General features: G+C 39.8%; 2 protein-coding genes across 2 annotated transcripts in view; one reads left to right on the top strand and one right to left on the bottom strand.

Annotated features, from left to right (window-relative positions):
• The window catches only part of RPF2 (ribosome production factor 2 homolog), a 242505-nt gene that overhangs the window by 84642 nt on the left and 130675 nt on the right, over positions 1-27188 (bottom strand). The gene's annotated exons all lie outside the window — the stretch shown is intronic.
• Positions 1-27188, top strand: part of CDK19 (cyclin dependent kinase 19) — a 117341-nt gene that overhangs the window by 5156 nt on the left and 84997 nt on the right. Inside the window, exon 2 of the mRNA XM_048937270.1 lies at positions 10753-10828. Coding sequence (XP_048793227.1) covers positions 10753-10828 — 76 coding nt within the window. The remainder of the gene's footprint in view (positions 1-10752; positions 10829-27188) is intronic.

Genomic DNA, 27188 nt, shown 5'->3' with positions numbered 1-27188 from the left:
GGCTGAAGGTGTTGTTGGTACCTTGCTATGTGATCTCTTTGTAGCCAGATAAACCTAAATATGGGGTTATGTGCAAATCCTGAGAATGTTTCCTAGCAGTGAGTGGTGTTAACATGTGTGAGAAGAAGCAGGAGAATTAAGAGAAACCTGTCTGACTAGTTGTCTGCAGTGCCTTCTCATGGAAAACCCTGAGCTGGGAAGAGCTCATTAGTATTTCATGATTGTGCTGAGAGCTGATAGCACAGCTACACCATGGCTTTGCTTCCTGCCAAAAATGGACCGTGTGAATGGTGATGAGTAATTCTCAGTGCTTCCCACAGGCTCTCGCATGTGATCTCTCCTGTAGTGATTTTGTCCTTTCTCATGTTGCTCTCTGAGTGCAGGGATGAGCTGTGTGGCCTGGGCCTGTCAGAATGCAGGCAGCAATCTGCTGGTGTTTCATTTTGTGCTGGGGTGAGGGCAAGAGACTTTGGGGCGGTGGCAGGAGGTTGAGGGAAAAATGAGATGAGTGTGGGTGATGATAAGCAGGAGAGGTTGTGTTTGAGAGAGAAACACACGAAGGCTACTGCAAGTTTGCAGAGTAATACTCATGCAGAAAAAAACCTTCACGCCTATGAAGGAAAACCTCCGTAATAACCTATGAAGGAAAACCTCTCAGTATTTAGTGGTTTTTCTTTTTTGTTTTAAAGTAAAAAGAGACAGAGAAGATAAGAAGCATCCTGTCACAGACTGAGGAGTTAAAAGTTTCCTAATAACTCTGCAGGAAAAGGAAACTAGAGTAAAAAGAGAAATGGGTCCCTTTCTTCATCTTACTTGGTAAGAAGGTACATTGTGAAGTAGAAGAGGAGCTAGGTTAGAAGCTAAATATTTCTTGTGAACTACTAGGCAGAAATTTAACACGTTGGTGTATTTCTGGGTCATCCACTGTAATCCCTTGTATTGTAGTAGGAGTGTTTCTTTGTGACTTTACTTTCAAGCTTATCACATTATGCATGGTTTAAAAAAGAAAAACTGAGAAATCACCGTGATTTAGAGCGCTGCAGGCTTGGTTGCCTGCATGACCGTTGTTTCTGTGGACTAGTGTAAGCAAATTTCTCTGAGTGACATGGTTAGCACCTTCATTAAATTTTCTAATATCTTCTGAAAGTATATCCTGAAATGATGTTTTATTCTGTGGCCTTAATCAAACATAACTTTTACAGATGCCATCTGACCCAAGTTTTTGTCCTCTTTTTTTTTTTTTTTTAACTGTTGAATTCTGCGCTGCAGAGTAGGACTGTAATTACATACACTTACTGCTGCTTGAAGTATAGTTGAGAAGTCATTGCAGACCGTGTATATAATATGGGAAAGGATCTTCATAATATAGGAAAAGATTTTGAAAATCACTTCTAAAGATCCTTTCCTATGTTATATACACTTATGTGTGACTTCCGAAGATGACACAGGCTGCATGACATCTTCTGAACTGACTGCACTTTTCTGAACTGACACAGGCTGCACTTTTCCAGCTTCTTTTGCAAAATATTAGAACTTAAAGTATTGGAACTTAAAAAGATTAATTCATTTCAGTACCAGCGTGTTTGCCTGAAGGAATGCTGAAACTTGTCTAGGGCAACTGCATTTGGATCAGATTGTCTGGCTCAGTGCGTGGCTTTTAGGAAATAAGAACAATTTTTGTGTAGCAAAGGCAAAACCTTTACTGTTTTGACTTGACTTATGAGTGAATGTATCTAAATAATTTAGCTTTAGAAAACACCTCCCTGCTCTGGGGACTTTGTTTATATGGATCATTTGACTGTCAGTTAGATGACTGACAGGTAAAAAAGCTAACTGTGATGAAAGTCAAAATAATGACTCTTGTGAGTTCAGCAATCTCAATAGATTTGAGAAGGAGTAATACAGAAACATTTTAGATCCAAATTGGTTGTTATTAACAAAATCCTGTGATAGTCTGTAAATCAGTGGATACTTCTGTATCTGAATTTCTCATTCGTGTTTTTTTAGTCTTTGGTGTGGGAGCATGTCTTTGCTTAAGCTGTACGCTTTGAGATACTGCATGAAATATTAGTGTATCTGATAAGACTGGCTCAAAGAAATGTTGTAAAAGCTAAGTGACCTTTTCAAAATTAGTGGGTGTTTTCTTTACAACTGAAGAAAAAAAACCACGTGTCCTTACTGTGAGAAAGACTGAAGGAACAGGGATTACTGGAACAGTTGACATTATGAGGAAGGTTGCTTGCTTCTGTATTTTTTGGGATTAGCAGTTTTTTAATAAATTTTTGATTAAGGCTACTGCATAACTTCTCATTTCAGTCTCAGTTGTCATCTGTTTTCCACAAGGTTTATGATTTTGGACAGCTTTAGGGTCATTCATTGTGTAGATGAAACCACACAAGAAGTCAAGCATTCCAATAGGCAGAGCCTCAGCTACAGCTGCCTGCACATGCTGGTTTGCAAACTCCTGGGTGAGAGTGTAAATATGAATTGTGGATAGCCTTCATATGCTTTTAAATATAGGTTTTCAGAAACTGGACCTTGTATGCAGTAAGGTTATTTTGTTGATTACCATTCCCCACAAGTAGAAGATGGCAATTGATTTCTTCTTACGGTCAAAGGAAAGTGAACGTAATAGGCAATTGACTGGGGGGCAGAAGCTAGATCTTCTGGGAAGGAAACAATGTCCAGAGGTGAAGTAGGACACTGCCACTACTTTGAGGCAATATATCTGGTTTCCTCATGTATTAATTGCAGAAAAAGTAAGTCCTCTCTACATTGCCAGAAAAGGTTTCCTGCATGTTCTGTCCCTCCTTCCTTTCCCTGCCCTAACTGGAGTGCCTGCTGCACCCAGGCAGGTAACATAGGACTGACTGCTCTGACTGCAAGTGCCCTTGATCAGCTCTCCCATAGCTTTGCAAGGTCATGGAGGCTCGTGCCTGAAGAGATCGGGTGGCACGAAGGCTGCTCTTGAATGAAATGCCAACAGCGAGAGATGAGCTGTTTCACTCCCAAGTAGATCCTCTTAGGAGATGGGCTTCTTAACCGTATGGTTCATGAATTCAAAAATGAAGGTGTTTAGAGAAGGTGATCACCGAGCAGCGTTAAAACTGCAATGAATTCCTATGGGTTGATGATTAGATTTTAGTGCCTTGCTCGGTGAGAAGTGCTGTATTTGTGGCTTTGTTCAGTGCAATTAGTGTAGCAGTGGGTTTCAGTCTCTTTGAATGCTTCTGTTCCTGAAACAGAATTCCTGTATGAGCTGTTACCATGTTCCCAAGGACACTGTTGACTTCAAAGTCAGCTTTGTGTTTGTTCCTTTTATTAAAACCAGTCATTGCAGAGGATAACCAGTTGTTTCGTTGCCCAGTTCTGTCATGCTTCAAATGAGAAACAGAGGTAGACAAATTACCAAATTTAATTTGACCTTCAGTTCATGTCAGTCGAAAGACCATTACAAGTGAAATGCCATTTATTCTACCTCTAGCATGAGTTCAGAGGTGAGGAGAAAAGGTTGGTGTAAAGTTTTGTCTGGGCTATGCTAGTAAGCTACTAAAAGAGCAAGAAAAGCCTGTTCTCACTGTATGATGCATGGACTTCAAGTTCCAAGGAAATCAAGACTGATTTGAGTTCCCTGGGAACAGACAGGGATTACTGGCCAAAGATTGTCTTAATTGTTGGGAAGCAGCGAGGCACTCTTAGCAGCTGGCATACATCTGTAGGGGTGTGAAATCTTGATCCTCTGACATTGAAATAAGGGGGAAAAAATGGAGATGCTTTATTAATATTGGATCTTCTTTCTAATGATTTGGACCGTAGCTTTTGGACATATTTTACGTTATTAACTATGTCATGAATGTTACCATTGTTATTTAGAATTAGATCTGTGTTGTGTTAGTGAGCTTTCATGTAGTTTTGGTAAAGACAGTTGAAGATGTCACATGTTCTTTGTTCAGTTGGAAAGTCTGAAGAAAAGAAGTTCTGCAGTGTATCGAACTGGAATTCTTACAAAAGAGCTACAGGCTTCTCAATATTTGGTATTTTAACAGTGTTTTCCTGCCTATAGAAGTTGTAGTATTTAGCTAGGTTTGCACTGAAGAAAGAGACCTTGTGTGCTGAGCTGTGGATTTACAGTATGTTTTTACACTATTGTTTTAGGACTTTTAAAATTACTGAAAAACAGATGGCTAATATAATCGAAGGTTGTGGTTAGTCACAAACATTCTTCTTGTAAGTGATTTTATGAAACAAAAGGCAGACTCATTTTTGGCAAAGTTTAAAGGACCCTGGATCTGTGGCCTTGGCACATAATTCACTGATAAGTAAAAGCTTGTTTCTTCTTTCCTTCTGAAGCTTTTTTTTCTCCTTGCTGCTTCTCAGATGCAGTAGCCTTTCCAGAAGGGAGGTATTTCCTAAAGCTGTTCATTATCTGTAATCAAGCCTGTCTAGAAAGAAATAAGATAAGGTACAGCTCCATCCCCTGCTTTAATACAGCAAACACTGGCAGAAATTACCTAGAGCGGCAGAATAATTTTACAGCTTTCAAAGTTTAATGTGAACACTCCAGCTTTTAAATATATAAACAGGCTGTCAGGTCTGCTTATGCCAATCTGCTATAACATGAACCTACTCGTTTGAAATTCACAGCTCTCACTCACTCTAGGTATTTTGGAGGCAGCCTAATTTTAGCAGTTACACCAGCCCTGTGGCTGGTTGAGGTCCTGTGCGTCTTCCGCAATGGCTGTGGAGTGGTGGGGCAGTGGCTGAAGTTTGCTTTCTTTCCTCCTAAGATGTTTTGTTATTAAAACATAAAGGCTAAGCCATGGCTGATGTGATTTCCAGTTTTCTGTTGTTACAGAGATTTTAAACATCTGTCAATGGCTGTGACTGCAAAATAGTCTCTGCAGTTAGTCGGTTTCTGTGCTTTTAATTTTATGACTTAGGAACTACAGGAAAGAGGAAAAGCATTTGGTTAGGTCAGAACCAATGATTCTGGACTAGTTTTAGTTGTGTCATTTGCTGTTAACAAATCTCTGTTCCCCACTCCGTTTGATCCTGTTATAGTGGGGAAAATGAGTATTTTTTCTATGACTTGAGGTGTGGTTACTGCTCAGATGGCTGTTTTGTCTTTTATCAATCAGCTGTCGCCTCATCACATGCACAAAGAGCATCTGCCGTAGGTGGTGTGACAATTGTGTATTTTTTTCATACATATTTAGCATCTTTTTTGAGATTCTGTGGAAGGACATGGTATGAGGAAGTGATGTTTAAAGGCCGTTGTCCTGGAAGTGCTTTAAGAAGTTCTCTCCTCTTTAATGTGCATGTCTCCTCTGAGTTTCTAGGCTGGATTCCAAAGGAATAAGAAGCAGAAGAGCAGCCATGTTAAGTGTTTTTTAAAGGTATACCTGAAGATATTCTACAGAAAATGGAATAAAGTAGGGTATAGGTCATCTTCTAATAAGATACTGTGATAACACCCAGAGTCTATTCATAGCCTGATGCCAGTGGTACTTTTAACACGAGCCCTTTTACATGGCTGGGATGTGTCAGATTTTCCAGCAGGCTAAGCTCAGTGTAATTGTTCTTCTGTGTGTTTCTTGCAATGTATGTAATGAAAGGCAGACCTTTTTTTAGAGGCTAGTTGTTGTGAGCAGTTGCTCTGTGTTCAAACATCTTGTACAACTTTTACAGCGTTTATATTGGACTTGATTTTAGAATACTGATTTCAACGAACGAAATTATAAAGTTCTTCTATATCTTGTGGTGGATGGCTTTTTAATTTCTTAGAAAAAAGCAAGACAAAAATCATTGCTTAAATAAATTCACGAATTATGAGTACTGAGTTAGCCTTCCTTTGTACATGCATTTATGCAAATACCTGATGCTGACAAGTGTATTAAAAAACAAACAAAAAACTGTAAAATGATGGAGGAAGATATGCCTAACATTAAGGAGCTTGGTATTATTAGGTTTTGAGAAGGGTGATCTCTAAAGTTATGTTGCCTTCCCTGCCTCTTCTGATATGTTCACAGATGACAGAAAGGCTTCACGTTTGAGCTCCAGGCCTTGGAAGTAGCGGAGTAAGGAGAAGTGCTGCCTTCTGGTGTGACTGCATGCATTTGCAAAGGTTGCTGACATCATCTGGGATGTCTGGAGGGAGACCTGGTAGACTTCTGTGGTCATCAACAGGCTGATTAACTGTGGTGCTGATAAACTGTGTAGCATTCAGGCCCCTTGTTGAAAATTGATATTATGAAGGCATGGTGAGATGGAAGATCCAGAAATGCAGTGCAGTGTGTGGCACGTGTTCAGTTCTTAAGAGTGTTTTCCTTGTGTGTACTTGAATCAAGGTTGGAGATTGTTTTCTAATTGTTTTTGTATTGCATAGTAAAAACTATTGTGTGGTGTAGGTTTGTTTCCTCCTCCCTCTGCTGCTCCCAGTTTTATTTAGGTATGTGGCTGCAGAAGAGATGCAAACTTTGTTTCTCGCATCTCAAATTTAAGACTTCTGATCTGCTATTGCAGCTGTTGCACACAAAAGGTTTGTTCAGGCCTGCTAGTAAAAACCAAGAGGCTCCATTTGATCAATGTGGTTCTAAAGCAGCATGCTAGAAATGTGGAGTTTTGTTTCAGAAGTTCTCATGAATATAACCTGATAAGGCACCATCTCTGTTCTAGAGGTAGAATTAGTTCCTTTAATTCTAGAGGGCAGAAGAATGTAATTGCAACTGGTTTTGGTCTTGACTTCAGTTAAGTCTGTGTATCATTTTACATATCACTCATGCCTAGTGTTAAATAAATTTTTCTAAAACACTTTGTCCTATTTTGTCTGTCAGCTTTGAGCGTGTGTCTATAGTTGCTGTTGTATTTTCATTTTAGGGCCATGGAAAAATGCATGCACTGTGTCTTGTGGTTTTTTTTTTTTTGTTTCTTGTTTCTGTGTGATTTCTGGCATTACAGCACTTCATGAAAGACTGTTAAACTTGCTGGAACGTTCTGAAGTACAAAGCTTCCTGCAGCTTCTATTCAAGATAGAAATTTGTTCATCACCACACTCAGAATGATACCATGTGGTGTCAGAGTGTGTATCCTGTAGGTGATGAACCATACCATCTTCCCAGGCAGTGTGGATAACACCAGGAGAGGAATGCGTGTGGGAGCTGAGACTGCAAGCTGGATGTGAGGACTCTGAAATGACACTGGCCTTGTCTAGTCACCACCTGCTAAGGAGGCTGGCTTTCCACCCTGCCCCATGAATTCAAGCACATGAGGGGATGTGCGTGTCTGCTGCATTCTTTCCTGTGCCCTATATGTGTGTGCTGCTCTGCTTGCAGCACAGTGAAGCCTGCTACCAGGCTCCTAGGGATGGATCAGCAGGCAGGCCAGCTACACAGCGAGCCCACAGGCATTATTGAGATGCTGAACTTCCCACCACTGGGAAATGAGGCAGAAATTTGGTGGTCTTATCCATTACTTTCATTGAATAGCATATATTTATTGAAATTCAATGTGGATACTGTTCTGTAGAAGTAAATGAAGATCAACATGTAGATTCCCGATATCTTTCATTTGTGGCTGGTTGCAGTGTGGCTAAAAGGAGCTGGCTGAGCTGCTGGCTGCATGAGGCTTGGTATGGAGAGAGGAAAAGAATAACAGAAAATGACTTCCCTGCTTGCTGAAGAATGTGTACCATAGTGACAGTGCATGCTGGTTTTTTTTGGTCTCAATTCTTTTAGACTAAAGGGTACTTCTACTGCATAGGAAAGACTGAAGTGTAAGAACTCTTCCTTTCTGGAAGGATTAGAACACTTTTTCCAGTTAATTCTAGACCGCCTCACTTTTACTGCTGCTAATACTTTCTTAAGAGGCTGTGGCCATGTGCTCTGTAGCTGTGAGCAGCTTGTGCCTGTTAGCCAGTGCCAGATGTGATCCATGTAGTGGCTTTGTTCCTGCAATACTTAGTGATCTACGTACCATGGAAGATTTTTCAGTTAATGTCTAGGTTCACTTTGGTGTTTGTCTTTGCTTGTGGAGGGAAAGACGTTTGTAACTGGGTTGATCTCTGGCTGACTGCTGAACTTTATGCTATGTGGCAACAATTAAACAATGTGATTAGAGTGTAACAAGCTGTAGGATGTGGTGTTACCCCAGTGCTTTGCTCTAAGGACACTGAGCTGTGTAGTTTTCCCAGGCTTTGTCCTACAAACTCAGAATTATTCTGTGAATGTTGCTTAGAGAAGGAAATTGTTATTTTCTGGTTTTTTTTTTTTTTTTTTTTTTTTCCTGGCTGGATACTGGAATGTTTTTATTGTGTGTTTCAAGATGCTGTATGATTTTTTTTTTATTTTTTAGTTTGCAGTGCCATGCATTTATACAAATAACAATTTTCTTAAATATAGTATAATGTTAATATCCGTATTAACTGATGTAATAGTCATAACTGCAGTTTCACTGTGATTTATAGGCAGTTCTTCTGTGGATAATTAATAATGAATTTGGTATGTATGTTAAATTAAATGTGAATTCAAGAGAGTCCATCGCTAAAAGTTTAAGAACGTGAACAATATGGATAAAACAATAGTTTGAATCATGTGCAATTTTAAGGTCCTTGTTTTTTTTTCTCCATATGATCTTGGGCAAAGTTGTTTCTAGTCTTCCATTGCCTTGTATGTAAAAGTTTCTCATCTGATGAGACTACTCTGAAGTGCAATTGCAGTAGGTAAGACAGTGTGATTTTACAGATGTGACAGTTGCGACCTGCTGTAGGGAACCTGCTTTGGCAGGGGGGTTGGACTCGATGATCTCTGGAGGTCCCTTCCAACCCCTACAATTCTGTGATTCTGTGATGGCCTTGAAATGTTTTAATTATTCTAAATCATCTGAACTGCACCTTTAATTTTTTTTTTTTTTTAAACCTATGGAAAAGAGAAACCAAAAGCGTTACCAGAAGATAAAATAATTGTAATTTCATTTCCTGCGTTGAATACTGCAAAATGCAAATAAAACCAATTGAGTAAAACATTGTGGGGACAGGACAGCGTTGTCCTTTGCACTATACAAGCTAAAATGTTATCTTTTTTGGCCAGGGAAGAAAGCGTGAGGTGAAGGATGAGGTCACAGCCTGACACCGCTATGGATTTTTTTGTAACGAGAGGTTCTGAATTGTTGCTGGTAGGCCTCGAGGAGCCTTGTGCTCAGTAACCTGGAGTACAGTCAGGAAGTTTTGAGGAGTAACTCCCATCATCAGGTTTTTATTTAATTTTATTTTGTTGAAAAGTTGTTTGTTCTTAAAATAGCATAGGTTGAAGTGCTTCTGGAACGAGCAACAACAATTTTTACCCCCTAGGCTGAGAGCAATTTAGTTTTTCTGGGTAGTGAAATGAAATGGTGTGGGACTGGAAAGAAGGGGAAGTTCCTGTAGGGAATTTAGGAGATTGCGAGTTACTGAGTTGTCCAGAAGTTGTAATTGGTGAGCCAATGTAAGTGCATAAGTACCATGGGTAATGATGCTTTCTAAACACCCACTTATTGCAGCTGAATCCTACCAAACCTTTCCATGAGCATTAAGGAGATAATGTTGTATCATGAGAGCTGCTCTGAAAGCAGTACCTCCTATTTTATTATGTTGGCCTGTGATGTCAGAGGTGGATGTTGGTGGTATGGCAGTAGAGGTTGAACCTTCTTGCCAGTGTTCCATTATATGCTGTTGCCATGTGACTGATGGCAGCAGAGGGACAGTCTGAAGTATGTATGAAGAAGAGGTGTGTTATTGAGTTCCTCCATGTGGAAAAAATTGCTTTCACTGTCATTCATTAATACTTGCTGAACACTGATGGAGACCAAACAGTGGATGTGAGGTGGTAGGTGCTGCGTTTCGGCAGTGGTAACAGTGACAGTGGATCACCTCAGCTGGTGTAGGCTGCTGCTGGCTCAGCATACAGGCTCTTGTTCACCATTGTCAGAAATGCATAACTAAAGGTGGCGACTGTGTGGAAAAATCGTGTTTTGTAGCTGGGAATTTGCTCTATTATATGGTATTATTGTGCTCTCTGTGCCTGTTGTAGTTTCCGTGGAAATAAATGGGAGGCATTACTTTCAGACTGACCTACATACTACTCATTTGCCTGTCCTATTTGCTTTCCTGCAACCTGCTACAAACTGCAGTTGTTTCATGTTCTTCAACTTTGCACTTCAGAGCGCAGTGTTTCATACAGTGTGTAGGGGTCTGTGGTAGCAGGCGCTCAGCAAGAGTCCTGTACTTTTGGGTCTGGCAAATGCAGACTTGCCTGGTGAAATTCACATTTCGCTTTTGGCATGCTATTATGTTTTAATTTAAAACTTGATTGACGGTGGCTCATAAATTCAAGTAAGATCCTTGTAGTTTCTAGATACTTTCAGGGGAGTTTTCCAGGCGTGGGATGCGTGCTGCTTCTTTGTGTTAGCCACTGTCTGAGAATTGTAGGAAAAGTCTCCAAAACTGTCTGTAGATCTATTTGCAGTTATTGTTATCATTTAGAGAGAGATGGAGACAGGTTAGCAACATTTATTTATGAAGGAGGTTTTGTTTGTAGTGTTTGAAATCGGTATTTAAAGGGAAACCTTTAAGCCTTGAATGTCTTAGTGTAATTTATGCATAAAAAATAGGCTTTTAGCTTCTTGATCTAGAACAAATAAAAATAAATCATTGTACTTGTATTATTGATATGACATAAGTCAGAGCTAAAAAGATTTTTTTTTTCTTTTTTTTTTGTACAGAAAAGATGAAAAGGAGTATGCACTGAAGCAAATTGAAGGTACAGGGATATCCATGTCGGCCTGTAGAGAGATTGCAGTAAGTGTACTTAAACAAAACTATTTTTAATGACATTCTTATTCAACAAGTATTTTAATTTTCTCTACAGTAAGATTATGTAAATGTTTTCCTTGAAGTATGCAAGTATGAAAGTTAATCAAACATGAGCTTTTCATAAAATACTTTGTAAATAACAAATTCTTGTGTGTGGAAAGAGACATTCTTGCTAGGTTAATGGTAATGGCCTTCTCTGGTATTTTGTCTTGCATGCTTTTGTGTTGAGAAGGAAATAAATGTGACCCTTTTAATCAAGGTTTGTTTCAAAACTGGGTGGTTTTAAAATGACTTGTAAGAAAATGGTTTCGAAAGATTACAACTGTCATTACAAGTCAGCTTGCTAACAGTGTATTTTATGTCAGACTAATGGTTTGGTACCTGATAACAGCTTGTTTTCCTCATTCCTTTTTTGCTTTGCTAAATACGGAGAAGTTTCATAGCAAAATAAAAACAGCTTTACTTGTATTTTTATTGCATGTATCTTCAGGGAAAAAAAGAGGGCACAGTAGTGCTCATATGTACGTATATTTATATAAACTCCTTCAAAGTTGGTAAGAATTAGATGTTTTTCTGTGAGGATCAAAAACATTTAAAGAGCGAGTTCTGACTGAAAATATGCAGTACTGTTGAAATGCTGGATAATGAGTAAAATTTTGCAGTGCAAGAATTTCCTGCATTACACCATAAGTGCATTTGCTTGATTAAATATTTACCTTCTTTGAATGCTGTCAGTATGCTGAGGGCTTTTGGAAATATAAGGCACCATTTGTGCCTACAGCTTTTTATAAGCTGGTACTGTTGTGCAGATGTACAGTATTCAGGTGCTCAACACATTGTGAAGCATTAGAAATTTAATTTGTGATATTCACAAAGTGAGTAGTACTGTATTCAGCACAGTGCACACAGTAATTCTGTGTCAAGAGCCATAACAGATAAAAATACTGTCCTTTTGAAGTGCTTGTCACTGCAAGGTCAAGATCACTGAGGGATTAGAGAGTTGGCTCCATTGCTGTTGATTGCTTTACACAAAATCTACTCAGCGGCCTTTTTGCTAATATTTCTGCCTAAGTCTGTTTTGACAGCAGTGAAGTATTTTTCAGTTTCTTCGTCTCCATAGTAGAATGATTTAAAACAGACAAAAGACAAGCATCAGTGTGTGGAATATAGTCCAGAGGAGACTTTTGTCATGATAGCACTGTGGTATGGAGCTGGTCCTGCCAGACACAACATTGTGAGGAAATAGTGTCAGATTACTTTGTCCTCTAACCATATATCATCATTTCATTCCTTAATTATTTGTTTTTAAATTGTTCAAGCTTTGTGCAAATAGCAGTTGCATAAATTGTTTAGATCCTCTCAATAGTTACTCTTTTAATTCTTCCTTGGATGTTATTTTACTCTTCTCTAAAGTTCATAGTAAAACACTATAACTGGGCATAAGTAGCAGATCGCTGCCTGCCTCAATGAAATTTCTGGGTTGTCAAATATTAGAAATATGTAAATGGTGAAGATGAAATAATTGGAAAAGAAGTGGTTATTTTTCTAGCAAACAGGCAGGATCAAAGGTGTTTTCCACAAAGAGAAGAAGATTTATAACTAATGCATTAATTGTTAATCTTGTATTTAAAAGTGTAGTGTTTACTGATTAAGACAGGAATATTAGCCTGAAAAGAGGTGGTTTTAAAATGTCATGGGTATAGTTCTTTTGACATTTAACTTAAACCAACCAACCAAACAAACAAACAAAAAAAAACACAAAACAACCCCAAACAGACAGACACACACACAATATCAAGAAAAAAATCCCAAACTTAGCACTCATTCTTTCTTCTCTAATGTTCTTTGTAAGCTCAGCAGATGGAAGAAACACTGGTATACTCAACTGTGTTTTGTTCAGAATGATTTAGTAGTTCTGTAACCTGAAAACACTGACAGTGTGATTGAGGAATATATTACTGAATTGAAAGGCATTTGAGTGCTATGATTCAGGACTGGTTTGTATGTAGTATTGCCTAAATACTCAGAATAAATCTACTAGCTCCTGGGGTGAGTGATTATTACATTTTTTTTTTCAACTGCAGGATGATATCTTCTCTTCAGCCTGTGGAAGAGACTCTGAGGGGACCTTATTGTGGCCTTCCAGTACCTGAAGGGGGCCTACAGGAAAGCTGGGTAGCAACCTTTTTGTTAGGGCAGGTAGTGACAGGACAGGGAGAAATGGTTTTAAACTACAAGAGGGTAGATTTAGACTAGATATTAGGAAGAAATTCTTTACTGTGAGGGTGGTGAGACACTGGAACAGGTTGCCCAGAGAGGTTGTGGATGCCTCCCTGGAAGCATTCAAGGCCAGGCTGGATGGGGCTGTGAGCAACCTGGTCTAGAGGGAGGTGTCCCTGCCTATAGCAGGGGGTTGGAACTAGGTGATCTTAAAGATCCCTTCCAACCCAAACCGTTCTATGAGCCTCCTGAAGCAGGAATCCATATTGCAGTCATTTCTGTTGTACTGGAATGTTGAAATGCTAGAGGAGATTCTTATGTGATAATAATTGTATCCAAAAGAGGCTCTGATTTCTTCCCTGTAAGCAGAGTATGTTCTGAAGATAATTGAAACGCCAACTATTTGTGTGCTCTTGAGAGACATGTTGTTGCTGGGCTTCAGGCATGAACATTTAAAAAAGTAAAGCTGAAAAGTATGAATGAGTCAGTGGTTAACTCAAATTTATGCTGAATTTCACATGAGGAATTGCAGAAACTAAAGGCTGAATGGTGGCATGGGCTAATCTGAAAGTCAATAGAAAAATTATGGTTGTGAGCAATTTGGGAGGCTTCTGTATTATTGGCTTATTCCATTATATTGACTTATTTGGAAGAGAGGATGGAGTTCTGGATTCTGAGAGGTGTGAGCACAGCGTAAAGCTGCATCACAGCCAAGAAGTTTATGGGTTAAACGAAATTGAGGAGTTGTGGATACATCAGAGAGTTGTGCTGCTGTTCAGAGGAGCCTCAACAGGCTGTGGAAAAATGATTTGAGAGGAATCCTGTGGAGTTCAACAAAGAAAAATGCAGTTCCACACAGAGGTGAAATAACTCCAGGCACCAGTAGATGCTGGGCAGCAGCTGCCTGGGAAGTAACTATGCAAAGAAGGCTTTGTTGGACAGCAAGCTGACCATGAGCCAGCAAGGCATCCTCAGGGCAAAGATGGTTAACAGCATCCTAGGCTGCATTAGGCAGAGTATTGCCAGCAGGCTGGGGAAGGTGATCTTTCCTCTCTATTCAGCACTGGTGTGGCCTTACTTGGAGAACTGGTTCCAATCCTAGGCTCTCCAGTACAAGAGAGACCTTGGGCATGAATGTTAAAGATGATTAAAGGTCTGGAGCATCTTTTATATGAGGAAAGACTGGGAGAGCTGGTACTGTTGATTCTGGAGAAGGGTTGAGGGGGTAATCTTACATATGTATAAATCCCCGAAGGGAAAGTTCAAAGAAATGGGAGTCAGACTTAGTGGTGCCCATGGACAAGACAGAAGGCAACGGGCACTAATTAAAATCCATGAAACTCCATCTGAGCACAATAAACCTCCCACAACTTTTTTTTTTTTTTTTTTATTTTTTAACTGAGTACCGGCATGGGTTTCCCAGAGGGGTTCTGAAGTCTCCATTTACTGGACACTACTATTCCTGAGTGGTCACTGAAATTAGGTGTCTTAAGCAAAGCAATTGGGAATTTTCTGAAAGGTCTGAACTCTTGTCCCTGTAAATTTTTTTTGATCAGTTTGCCACTGAGGTATGTGTTTCATCTAGTATTTATAGCTGTTACCTGGCTGATTGCGTTTCCAAAATAATTCAATGAGTAAATTTGATTTTCCTCAAAAGCACTCAACAGTCAGTGTTCTTAGTGTGTTCTATTTGTTGGGTTTTTTTGTTTGTTTGTTTGTTTTTTTCTTTTGAGACAGCACAGTGTAGTAAGTATAGCAGTAAAATGTCCTGGAAGCCAATGAATGTTTGTAAGTCACTTTTACCATGGTGTGTGTGGTCTTGCTCTGAAATTGTTTTAAACCCCAAAAATCAAAAGCTGAAGAGTATCTTTTTATAAAATTGCTTTTGTTCCTAATGCATAGCTTGTAGGCAGATGACAACTAGTAAAGGTTTCTTTTCCCTTGAACCATTGACTGGAATTAGTGCTAGGGGGCTGCCTGTCAGCTCCTGGGTCTGTCTGGCTTTTCTCTCTACTGCCAACACTGTGAATTTCATCTCTTCCAAGGATAAATTGTCATTTCTAGCCATCTTTTCTGTAAATAGTGATCTTAACTCTAAGCTTCATTGGACTTTTCTGTATCAGCACTTTTTTTTTTTTTTTAATGTGGGGGAAAAATGAGACTATTACAGATGGTTTAATAGGGAAAAGTAGAGCCACAGAGCAGCAGCGTTTTATACCTAGCCTTGTTTATGAGTGGTCTGAATGGTTGTAGTTCTGCCCTCTGTGTATTTTGGGATCTGGGATGCATAATCACTTCAGCTGCTGCATCCTGTGCCTGTGTGTGCTGGCTGTTGGTGAAGCTGCCAGAGGCTGCTCCTTCTGGGAGACCTTGACGTGGTGCCAGCACACTGTGGGATGCTGGTGGGAGCTCTCACTGGCCTTTGTGTTCCTACTGGCATTTATAGGGACAGGCTAAAATAATTCTGACTAATGTTAAATGAGGTACTGAAAGCTCATTCAAACAATTCAGCATGCACAAATCATTTTCAGGCGTTTTGCCTATTGATGCAATGTATATTACAAAGTGCTAGAGGGTACAAATGTTTTGGGCTCCTCAGTTCCTGTGGGTGGGCAGGGCTTTAAAAGGCTTTTTGGTTAAATGGTACTTTTCTAAACTTTTTCTCTTTGTCAGATCTTATGAGTAAGGGCTCTGTCCCTTTGCTTTTACATTTTTCCTATTGCCCCCCTGCTGTCTGTGACCTTCACTAGGATAGTGGGCTTGAGTGTACCCTCAGCAAGTTTGTTGTCAACAGCAAACTGAGCGATGCTGTTGACATAAGGAAGAAGGGACACCATTCAAAGGGACCTGGACAGACTCAAAAAGTAAGCACTTGAGAACTTAAATGAGGTTCAACAAGGCCAAGTGCAAGATGCTGCACTCAGGTCAAGGCAATCCCATATATGAGTACAGAGTGGGAAAACAACTCGTTGAGAGCAGGACTTGGAATGTCCTGATGGATGAAAAACTGGACGTGAACCAGCAGTGTGCACTTACAGCCTGGAAGGCCAGCAGTTTCCTGGGCTGCATCACAAGAGGATTGGTCAGCAGAGTGAGGGAGGTGATTGTCCCTCCCCCTCTGTTCTGTCTGTGTAAGGCCTCATCTGCTATCTGGATGTGGGGCCCCCAGTACAGGTAGGACACAGAGCTGTTAAAGTGGGACCAGAGAAGGGCCCTGAAAATGGTCAAAGGATTGGAGCAACTCTTCTATGAAGAATGTTGAGGGGGCTGAGCTTGTTCAGCTTCAGAGAAGAGGAAGCTCTGCAGAGATCTCATTGCAACCTTTCCAGTTTCTGTAGGGGGCTTACAAGCAGGAGGGGGCTGGCATTTTGCCCAGTCTGATAGTGACAGGACAAGGGGGAATGGCTTTAGGCTGAAAGACAGAGATTTAGGTTAGATGTTTAGAAGAAATTCTTTACTTGGAGTGAGGTACTGGCAGAGGCTGCCCAGAGAAGCTGTGGGTGCCCCATCCCTGGAGGTGCTGAAGGCCTGGTTGGATGGGTTCCTGGGCAGCTAAGCTGGGGGGTGGCAGCCCTGCCTATGGCAGAGGGTTGGAAATAGGTGATCTTTAAGGTCCCCTCCAGTCAGAGCTGTTCTGCAATAAACAGCTCATTTGGGGCTGCTTATCCTTCTTCCAGCTTTTGGAGTCTGTGGTGTCAAAGTGCAGAGCCTGAGCCAAGCTAAACTTGCTCTCTATGTCTTTTGCACTTTGCATATTTGCTATGTTTCTCAGCAGTGCTACTGATCCCATGGTCTAGGGCTGCTTGAGAGTCCAGGTCGTGCCTTGCTGATAGAGCCAGGAAAGCTGCTTTGCTCCTGCCACTGTCAGGCACTGTACGCAACTTCCAAACTGCTCCCATCTCTTGAATTGGAAGCCACTTAGATAAATGAGCTAAGAGTGAAAATACCTTAATTAGAGACCCTAGTTCAGACTGGCCTAACTTGTTTGACCCATTTTTTTTTCTGTTAAGAATGTGGAAAGCATCAGCTATATGGGACTAACAATAACTTTTTGATATAAATAAATCACTTTGAAAACTTGTAGTGCCTTTGACTCTTTTCAAATACAGTTGCATGGATTTTCATAATCCATACACGTCTTTTACTTTGGCTGTATTGACCTTTGCCTTGTCTTACAATATCACAGTGTTTACTGTGATGTAAAAAAGTATGTTTCTAACTTCAGTCCCTAGTTTTAACACGACTGTAGGAAAAACAAGGTGTTTAGGAAAAAAAATGTATTTACGAGTACATGTACTGTAGGAGATTCCTTTTGAATGTCAGAACTCCTTTTCCCCTTGCCAAAATAATATGATTATGTAAAATAATTGGCAATGTAGGAATCTCACCGTAAATTCTCTGCTACCTAATTAGAAAAGATTGTTGCATTTGTTTGTGGAAACTTTGAAACACCACTCTCTTTTTTTATAGCTGGAGGTGATGAAATGTGTGTAAGTTTAAAAATAAAAATTGAAGGGATTTTTATTAGGGAATTAGAGTGTGTTGGCTAGAAGTATCTGTGTATCATGACTTTAAGTATGAATCAGCTAGAAAGAAGGCTTGGTTCAGCTATGTGAGAACTTACGTTTTGCATGCCACGTGAAGAAATAAGAGCTCTCTGAGTTGCATGCTCTAATCTTGACTAATCTGTGTAATTTAAGTACTTTTTTGGTGCATGAGGGGTTACCTGAATTCCCTCTTTGTTCCGTGGATGATTCTTGTCCGTATTTTATCTGAAAGAACAATTGAACTTCATTAAAAATGGACAAGAAGCCTGTACTCAGCACTGGTGAGGCCGCACCTCGAGTACTGTGTTCAGTTTTTGGGCTCCTCACTACAAGAAAGACATTGAGGCCCTGGAGCATGTCCAGAGAAGGGCAACGAAACTGATGAGGGGTCTGGAGCACAAGTCTTATGAGGAGCGGCTGAGGGAGCTGGGATTGTTCAGTCTGGAGAAGAGGAGGCTCAGGGGAGACCTCATTGCTCTCTACAACTTCCTGAAGGGAGGTTGTGGTGCAAAAGGGTCTGGCCTCTTCTCCCAGGCAAATAGTAGGACCCGAGGAAATGGCAAGAAGTTATACCAGAGGAGGTTTAGGTTGGATATTAGGAGAAACTTTTTCTCTCAGAGGGTGGTCAGGCACTGGAATGGCTGCCCAGGGAGGTGGTGGAGTCGCCGTCCCTGGCAGTGTTCAAGAGGCGCCTGGATGAGGAGCTGCGAGAGATGGTTTAGTAGCTTGTGGCACTGATAGGAATGGGAGGGTGGTTGGACTAGATGATCTTGCAGGTCGTTTCCAACCTTGTGATTCTGTGATTCTGTGAAGAAGCATGTAATAAATCTGCTAAATAGAAAGATTTGTGTTTTATCAGTTGACTGTATCAATACGTAAATGCACTTTACAGTTTATGAAAATAGGTTTCACTGCTTGAAGTGTAATATTTTGTCGTGCAGTTGTGACAAAAGTAGAGCATCATCTGAAGAAGGCAGTCAATTCTATTGTCTGTCTACAGCCACTTCCCTTTAGCAGTTTAACAATAGGGCAGGCTGCAGGGAAAGAAAGATAACACTGCTTTTAACACACTTGCTTTCTGACTACCTTATTTGAAGTGCTGTTTTTCATACAGAGGTGTTCTTCATTTTCTTGAAGTTGTATCTTTGTGCTCACAGCAGGAAAAAAGCATTGACAAATTTGTGGCAAGTTTGTTAAACAGAAGAGAAGGAAAGCTTTTCCCTCATTGCAATGCAGTGTGAGTCAGAGGCCTCTCTGACCGTTACTTAACATCATTTAGGATATAATCCAAATTCTCAGTGAAGTTAAGTAGGGAAAATGGGTGTTCAGTGCTCTTCTGGCTCAGTTGCTTTCGCTTTCAATTTGCTACTGACCTCAAATCTGCAATACTTTCGGATGCACACAAATGCAGGACTAACTGATGGTGACTTCAACAGAAATGAATAAACAAAGCAAATCTAACCCTCTTTAGGTTAAGTTGGAGGCAGCAATGCACTGAAAGCAAATGCTGCTTTATTGCTTGGATAAATAATAGGCTTGCAGATAATGCAGGAAAGATTTAAAAAACCTGTCAAATACTATCGAGATTGAGTCTATGTACAAAAACATGTCTGTATATGTTTTAATGCTTCAAGTGGTATGTTCTAGAAATCTTGTTTCCTGGATTTCTATCCTATCTGTTTATTTTCTCTTCTCTTTTTCTTTACTTTTTGTGTTTTTGTTTTATGCCTTCTCTGTAGGCAAGCAAAATCAGCTTAAATTTGTTTTCAGTTCATTTTGTGTGGAGATGTAGGATTGTTTGAATACTATCTTGATTTATATAATTTTCCAACATGCCTTTTGTTAATTTAACGTTACACATGACCATTTTTTGGTGCCTCGGACTGAGAGCTGATGACTGATTTTCAAGTAGTGGATTCTTGACAGAAGGTGAGACTCTTCTGTTTTAAGTTACTGTTACTAAATTGCTTGCTTCATTTAGCAACAGTCTCACATTTTCTAGTTCAGCCTTTCACAACTAACATAGTAACAGATGCTCTTCATGTTGCCCTCGATGTTCCTTGCAAGGCTGAATTCTAAGATAGCTTTTGCTTTCTTGACTTAATCCTTACATGCCTGGATTATGTTTTGAAATATTCCTGTGTAGCGCATCCCTTTTTTCACCTATGTCTGTATACTGCCCATTTTGCACTGAAGCTCTGACAATTACCACAGCTAAGCCAGGCCACTGATGCTTGTATTTTTAAGTACCCTTGCCAGCTTTCTGGAGTTCATTTGCTTTTCAGAACCTGCCTCCCATGGCCAGTCCCCTGAATAAGCTGAAGTCCACTTTTCTGAAGCCCTGGGTCTGTGCTTTGCTACTTGAGATCTTCACTCAGGCTCTACAGCCAAGGCTGCTGTTGGGTGTCCTGTTTCCAACCAATTCTTGATTGTTTGGAAATAGTTGCGTGCTATTCTCATCCAGTAAGCATGTTAAGAAGTTACTGCTGATGCCCTCCAGAAGTCACCTGGGTTGCTTATGCTCTGTTATGTTACTCTTCCAGTGAATGTAGGAGAGGTCAGGGTCTCCCGTATTGACCAGGGTCTGTGAGTCATGAACTTGCTTGGAGTGTGCAGAAGACTTGATTTGATTCTCCATACTTATCAGGTGACTGTCACAGTCCCAACATGGCATCCATACTGGTCTTTCTGCTGTTTCTGCCCTGCAAGCTCTTGAGAAGCCCATCATCTATCAAAAACAAAAACTGCATGTATTTTAATACGCATTCTTCATATACAGGACAATACTACCTTCCTTGTCCTGTCTGTGTGTCTTACCTGAATGGATGTGTATGTCCCAGCAGCATCAGCTACTGCTTGAACCATGCCTCAGTTTTTCCATATCCTCACATAGATCTCTGTTTGCTCCTATTTTTTTATTATTTTTTATTTTTTTTCCAGACTGTGTGCATCTGTGCATGTATGCTTGAGATGGGCTTCCATTCACTGGGATTTATTGATCCTGAGGAGTCTCATTCTTTCATTGCATACTCTCAGCTTTCCTTGCCTGTTGGAGGTTTCTTTTCCTGCACTGTAAAATGCGAATGACTTTCTGCTGTAAATTAATTACTAATATATAGAGTACTGAATGTTAGAGCACTGGAGTACTTACTTTTAAAGGGTAGTAGCCTTAGCTTTTACATTCTTTTCACTTATTATCATTTAAAAACTTAATTTTTAATTTTTTTATTTTTTGGTATCACATCTATGACTGTACTTCCAGTTAACTTGGATAGAGATGAAACATTTTCAGCTATTAAAATCAGTGTTTCTGTAATGCACATTGGATATAGAAGCCCATCATTCTTGTTCTGTGTGCCTCATTGAGTCTGTGAGGCAGAAATAAAAGAGTTAATAGTGCCTAAGTGGAGTAAACTAATACAGATTAGAGATGGCTAGACTGAGAATAGAACATTTGTAAACAAGGAAAAAAATTGTAGAGCTTGATCAAATGCTCATGAAAAAGTTATTTTTCAGTAGTTCATTTGGCATTGGTTTCAACTTTTTGATGGCTAAATGGATGGAATGTTGAGTCTGCAGTTGTATTTACTCTGTAGGTTTTATATTTAAGCTTGTAGCCAACTTTGTTTTTGGAGGGAAGACATCTTGAAAACTTGCACTGAAACTTGATTAACCTCGCTGAATTTCATTCTAAATTTCAGTATGGTTCTTCATTTTGTGTATGTGAACCTTTGCATGTGTATTATCTGTGGTTGAAAAATAGCTTTGTTTGAATCCAGTTTCCATTTTCTGAGACTTTTCTTATCTTTGTGAGGCTTTGGTACATTTCCGTATGGGGATCTTGAGACACGGGTGCTTTCTGAAGCCTGTGAACTGTAGTTAGCAGTACAGCAGTCACCAAATGAATCGTCTTGAATTCTGTTCTTAGTACATAGGATTTACTGAATTTGCATTTTGGTTTTAAAAGGACAAAGATGTGAGCATCATGGTTTTCTTTTCTGTGCTCTGTTTTACTGTCTGACTGGCTAAATGTTCCTTCCTTGTTAGCAGCATCAGGACGTTTCCTTAAAACTGCTCTTTGCCTGATGTAGCACACACATGCACTAAGTCTGTGGGTATGTATATATACTCATTATGCTTTTGACCTTGAGCATTCTTCTATTCAGCCACCCAAGGGTATTGAAGTGAGGGTAGACTTGACAGACTCTACTGTTGGAAAAATATCATTTTTTGCATATGAGAACATCATATTAAAGGAAGCTATCAGTAAATTAATTTTGTTTGAGACAAATTATGAAATATGAGAATGGTTGCCAGTACTTGAAGTCATTTGAGGAAGCCTTTTCTTTCTGCACTAACAGACTTATCCCATCCCATGGCCCCTGCAGAGTTTTTCTTAATTCTCTTTGTCTTTCCATTTTTTCACTTGCTTATTAGATTACTCTGGTTTCTTTTTATCTCAATTGCCTTTTGTACTGTTTTCCCTGATTTCTTTTCCCTTTTTCTCCAAATGCCTTTAATATTTGCGAGCAGTACAGTGTCTGTTTCTCTGAGCTTCTACTATTGCAAAACTCTTCTTATTACTGTGATTAATGATGTTTCTCTGACCAAACTCCAAGGTTTGTTCAGTATTCTTATCCGTCTGAACATCTTTCTTGTTCAGGCTAATAATTGTCCCTTCCTTTTTGACATGTTATTTTTGTTGCATATTAGTGATTTTGCTCTTACTGGGGCTTTATCTTGTCTGTTTTGTTTTTCTTTTGGAGGTGAGGTGGTCATTGAACCTTTTACATTCTTGCTATAACCATATATTACACGTGACTTAAATATTTTACCATTAACAAGTTTTCTTTCGGTGTATTCCCCATCTGAAGTTCTCTGAGCTTGCTCAAAGCCCTGTAGTCCAATAAGGAATTCTTCTGTGACTTTCAGTTTTAATGGTTTTCAGCTATCTCCATTGTTCAGATTTTCAGGCTGGGGCCAGATGGTTTATTTCACTTCTCCATCTTTAGGGCGTCTCAAATCCAGACCATTTTCAAATTCCTATTTTCTTCCTTCAGTACTTCCAGAATTATTATTCTTTTTCTTCAGCACATACGGGACTGAAGAACAGATCTGTGTTCCTATTCCATTTAAATTATCTTCAATGTTATCTTTCTCCTATAAAATGATTCTATGTAAGGTGGTGCAGCAGAAGCCTTCCTTTAACTTATTCCATTCCTGTCTTATAAAATTAAGTGCCCTGAAGTACCCTCAAAAAATGCAAAATCTGCAAATTGAGCAAACCCAATCTTCTCTGATTAATACTCTTGGTTACTTTAGTAGATGTTCAAACTGGCATCTACTTGCTTATCAGATGTTTGTGTAATTATTTCTGTGTTGTTCTGCATGCTAGTGTAAATACGTGGGAATATAACTTGAGATCTTTCCTAAAAAGTACCTGTCATGTTTGAATTAGTAAGGCCCTGAAGTGTTCAGTTCTAATGTGTGGTCTGTGGTGATCTGATTGTCTATAGATTGCTTTAATAGCTGTTACTTGCAGGTTCGTAGTGCTATTGACTCTAGTGTGTTGACCTGATTCGTTTTGAGCCTGTAGCACATACGCAGAGCCTGATTACTATTGCATGTGCAAAAACAAACATAAGAGCTGTGAAGTTCTCCTACAGAAGTTTCCACCCTGACCAGAGACAGTTACATATGCAGTTGAGGATATGGGTCCCTCTTCATCAGTCAAGAAAGGAAGAAGGTGAAGGAGGGAAACAAGTTCAAGTCATTGGCGTTGGAGAATGAAGTGCTCTGAATGAATTTAAGGGAGACAGTGGATTGGTGGTGTTTTGCAGCTTTTTCTGCCCAGTGAGCTATCTTTACTTTTGAGTGCTTAGTTTATCTGTTTCATCATTTGAGTTTCAGTGTTCATTGGTCCTCCATCACATGCATGTGGGGAAAGAAAGGGAAAATAATCATCCAGGTAACGTAACTGAAGCATATGAAGAAAATATGTCATCTGGTACACTTCATTGTTGCTAATGTTTCATTAGTATTTATGAAATTGTGGTGAGTTTTCTAAGACAACAGAAGGTATCCTCTGAAGGTAGATTAGCCTTTGCTACTCTCCATTGTGTTGACTGGAGAACACTAGTGGGCACCATTGTGAGATGGATCCCTGTAGCACTTGGATATCTCCAGTAATCTGGAGGCATAATGGCAAAGGTGACTGTTTCTGGGCCACATTCAAGGGAACTGAGCTGAAATTTCTGTATTTGAAAGGACTTGCTCCAAAACACTCTGCAGTGTTTTCAGGTTGACAGAGTGATGGTCATGGTGGTGGAGACTGCCTGCATACAAGGCCTCAAATTGTTTGTTGCTCAGCTGAAGGACAGTAAAATGTGCATGTGAAAGTGGACCTGAGTTCGTTGCCTGATAAATAGGGATTTCATCTTGAGAAGTGAAGACATCTGATTATGCTACCAGTGATAATGGAGCCACAGGGAGAAGGAATAAGAAATGTGACTTAAGTTGATGCTACCCTTTTGGTATGTGATGCTCAGAAGGATTCTGTTGTCTAGGTAACAGGGTTTGCTAAGGAAGATGGAACAGATGTTCTTAAAAGAAGCAACCAATTATCACCAGTGAGAATATCAGTAGAGTTTAAGCTAATTGCTCTGTTGTTGCATGCAGTCCAATTCGTAAGCTATAAATAGTAAAGAAAATGTAAAGCAAGAAATCTTCCTTGCCAGCCTTCTTCTAAGTGAGATTTTTGAAAAATGTTGTTTATGAAATAGCATTCATTAGTGCTCCTTTTTGCACTTCCATTTATCATTGTATTTGCTTCAGTGTCATGCAGTCTTTCTGTTTAGTCTCTGTAATGCCTCTTTCATTATTATTGAGTCTTTTTGCTCCACTGAGCCAGTGTAAAATCATGATAATTTACTTCATTCTTTTGAAGTACCTAATAATCTGAGGGTGGTAGGGTAAGAGGACGTTCAGAGTGGAACAAGAGACGGAGGGCCTTGAAGTCTGCTCTGAGATTGGATGTTGTGTGGCAGAGCTGTGATGAGGACTGCGCCATACAAAGCTGTGGCAAAAATAGGAGCCAAACAGGCGTGTACGCAATACCCTTCTAGGAATGATTAAGTGGGCACGTAGCATGTGCTTGGAAGGAGAAGCAGATGATGATGGTGTTTCAAGAAGGACAAAGAGGAGGAAAAACATATTGGGAAGGGGTGATGTGGAACCAGGGTGCCAGGCCACTCTCACTGCAGCTTCCATCTCACTTCTGGCAGAAGTTGTGCTAAAGTAACTTCATGTATGAGTTACAGTATATGATATGCCTTTGGATAGTGACAGAAATTACTGCAGTCTTTACAGCATAGGTTAGTAAACATTGCTTGTGTCTTTTTATAAGAGTTTTTTTGGGGGGGGCTGTTTGTATGCATTTTTTTATACCTTTGGAATAAAATATCTTGCTGGATACTAAGTAAGAACAGAGGGCATTGAGACCAGGCTCTCAGGACACGATTTGTGGGTCCTCAGCAAAGCTAAACTATACCGTTACACATTTTTAACAAAACATCTGGCCTCTTGCCTGAACTTTTCCATGCTTCTTGCCAAATAAAAAAGGTCTATTCTATGTTTTTTCGGAAGAGCATTGCAGAAACATGTTTTCTCTCTTGGCAAAAATGGGATAAAGGAAGAATCCTTGACCTGTGCTCTTTTTATAAGGCTTGATAAAGGGCATGCTGTTTTGATTTTTATCTTACTGTGGAAAATATCATAATGAGTGGAAACAAAATACATGTTGCACTTCTTAGAGTATTTGGCTGAGTTATCCTATTGTATAGTGGTGACATGTTGATTGGGACAAAATGTCTTATGACATTCAGTTATTTCGGTAACCATTGTAAAACATTTGCGGTCTGAGTAAGGAGAAATATTATTTGTAGGAATTTTTAAAAATCCTTTCTACCAGCCTACTTGCATGTAACTTGAACTCTTTTGCTTGTTATCCTTCCTCTGACTCAGGTTCCTGGTTCTTTTGTGAACTCTTCTGTGTTCCATCCTCTGTGATTTAATGCAGATGATGTATCTGCTCTCTTAGCCGTAAGCATTAGCTTGTATTTGCCTCTGAAGTCAGGGTAGATACTAATGTTCATGTTCACTAGCAGGGCTGTTCCTTTGTTGTTTATGTCAAACGTTCTTGTCTCTTAAATTCCTATTCTAAACTTTTTGGTGTGTGTGTTGTATAATGCCTTGGAGCATGATATACCCTTCCTGTTTGGTTGCTTAGACTTCCTTGTGATTCCTGGTGTATAAGAATTCATGACTGCTCGTATTCTCCTGTTCTGGCTTGCTTTTCCTCTGTTGATGTACTTTTTGATCCTTTTGTTTCCCTACTCTATCACAGGGTCTGTCAGCAGCAATATTTACTACTTTTGCTGCTCTGTTTGTGTGCTACTAATGCTTATAATGAAATTTTACACTTGGTTTCTGCAGATTTGGCACCTGCTTTCACAAGTTTTTTCTCCATTTCTACGGAATAATTGTATCATGTATATTCAATCCAGATTCTTTACACTGCCCTTGACATTTTCTTTGAGCCTTTTGCTTTTTTCTTTCTTCCCTTTCTGTACAAACCTGACTAATTTTATTCCTGAAGGTCATGCTTTGAAGAAAAACGAATGGCAGTTACTACATATTATTCTGTTGTCTATCCTAGAAACAGAAGCTTCTTCCTATACCTCCTCTTTTTTCTTTCTTTTTTTTCTTTCTGCAGTGCCTTCCTCTCCTTATGCCTCATTTTCTGTCTTCTTTCTGACCTCCTGCTCACACCACAGACATTAGCATGCTGTCATACAAGCCCTCCTGTCACAGTAACTAAGGCTTAAAAGAAGAAAGGAGGAGGGCGCATTTGCCAGTGGGTTGACTGGGGATTTGGACTTTGTGCCGAGGTTAGGGGTGTGGTTTGCTATCTTGGATGCTTTTCTGTGCACCTCTTAAACCCCTGACGTTTTCTGTCTTTGCCCTTTGTTTTCCCCTCAACCAGTCTTTTTGCTTTGGTTTTATTTTTCTGTGTTGTTCGCTCCCTTTCAGCCCAGCTCTTTCTCCAAGGTCGTGCATTTCTTCACAGTTGAATCTGGCTCCACCGGCCCTCCCGCTTATGGTGTTGCTGCTGGCTGCAGTGTATGAGCTATGCTCCTGCTTCCAGTTGTTTGCCCCACCTACTCCTCCTCTGCCTCTCCCTTGCTGCAGGAGGCAGCCTGCTCTGCAGGGACTAATCTAAAGCAGGAGGAAAATGGGTGAAATGTTTTCCATTGTTTCAGTGTCAGAGTTCTCTCAAGTGCATTGTTTAACAGCTCTAAAGGTTCTGTGAGCCTTTTTCTACTGAATATGGACAAATAAAATTCCCCAAGAGAAAGTGAGGAGTTGGATGACAGTTTGCTGATAGTACATAGTTAGTTAGCTCGGTTTTGTTTCTCTAGTAACCAATGCAGAAGTGCAAAAAGATCTCGGTATTGAGTAGTTTGTGTGATTGAAATTGTTTGCATTTATCAACATTGAATTTTAAAGTAGTGGAAATG

Source organism: Lagopus muta, chromosome 2, assembly GCF_023343835.1.
Source record: "Lagopus muta isolate bLagMut1 chromosome 2, bLagMut1 primary, whole genome shotgun sequence".
In the NCBI taxonomy this organism is placed as follows: domain Eukaryota; kingdom Metazoa; phylum Chordata; class Aves; order Galliformes; family Phasianidae; genus Lagopus; species Lagopus muta.
The sequence above is the reverse complement of the archived record's forward strand: the minus strand, read 5'-3'. Positions and strand labels throughout refer to the sequence as shown.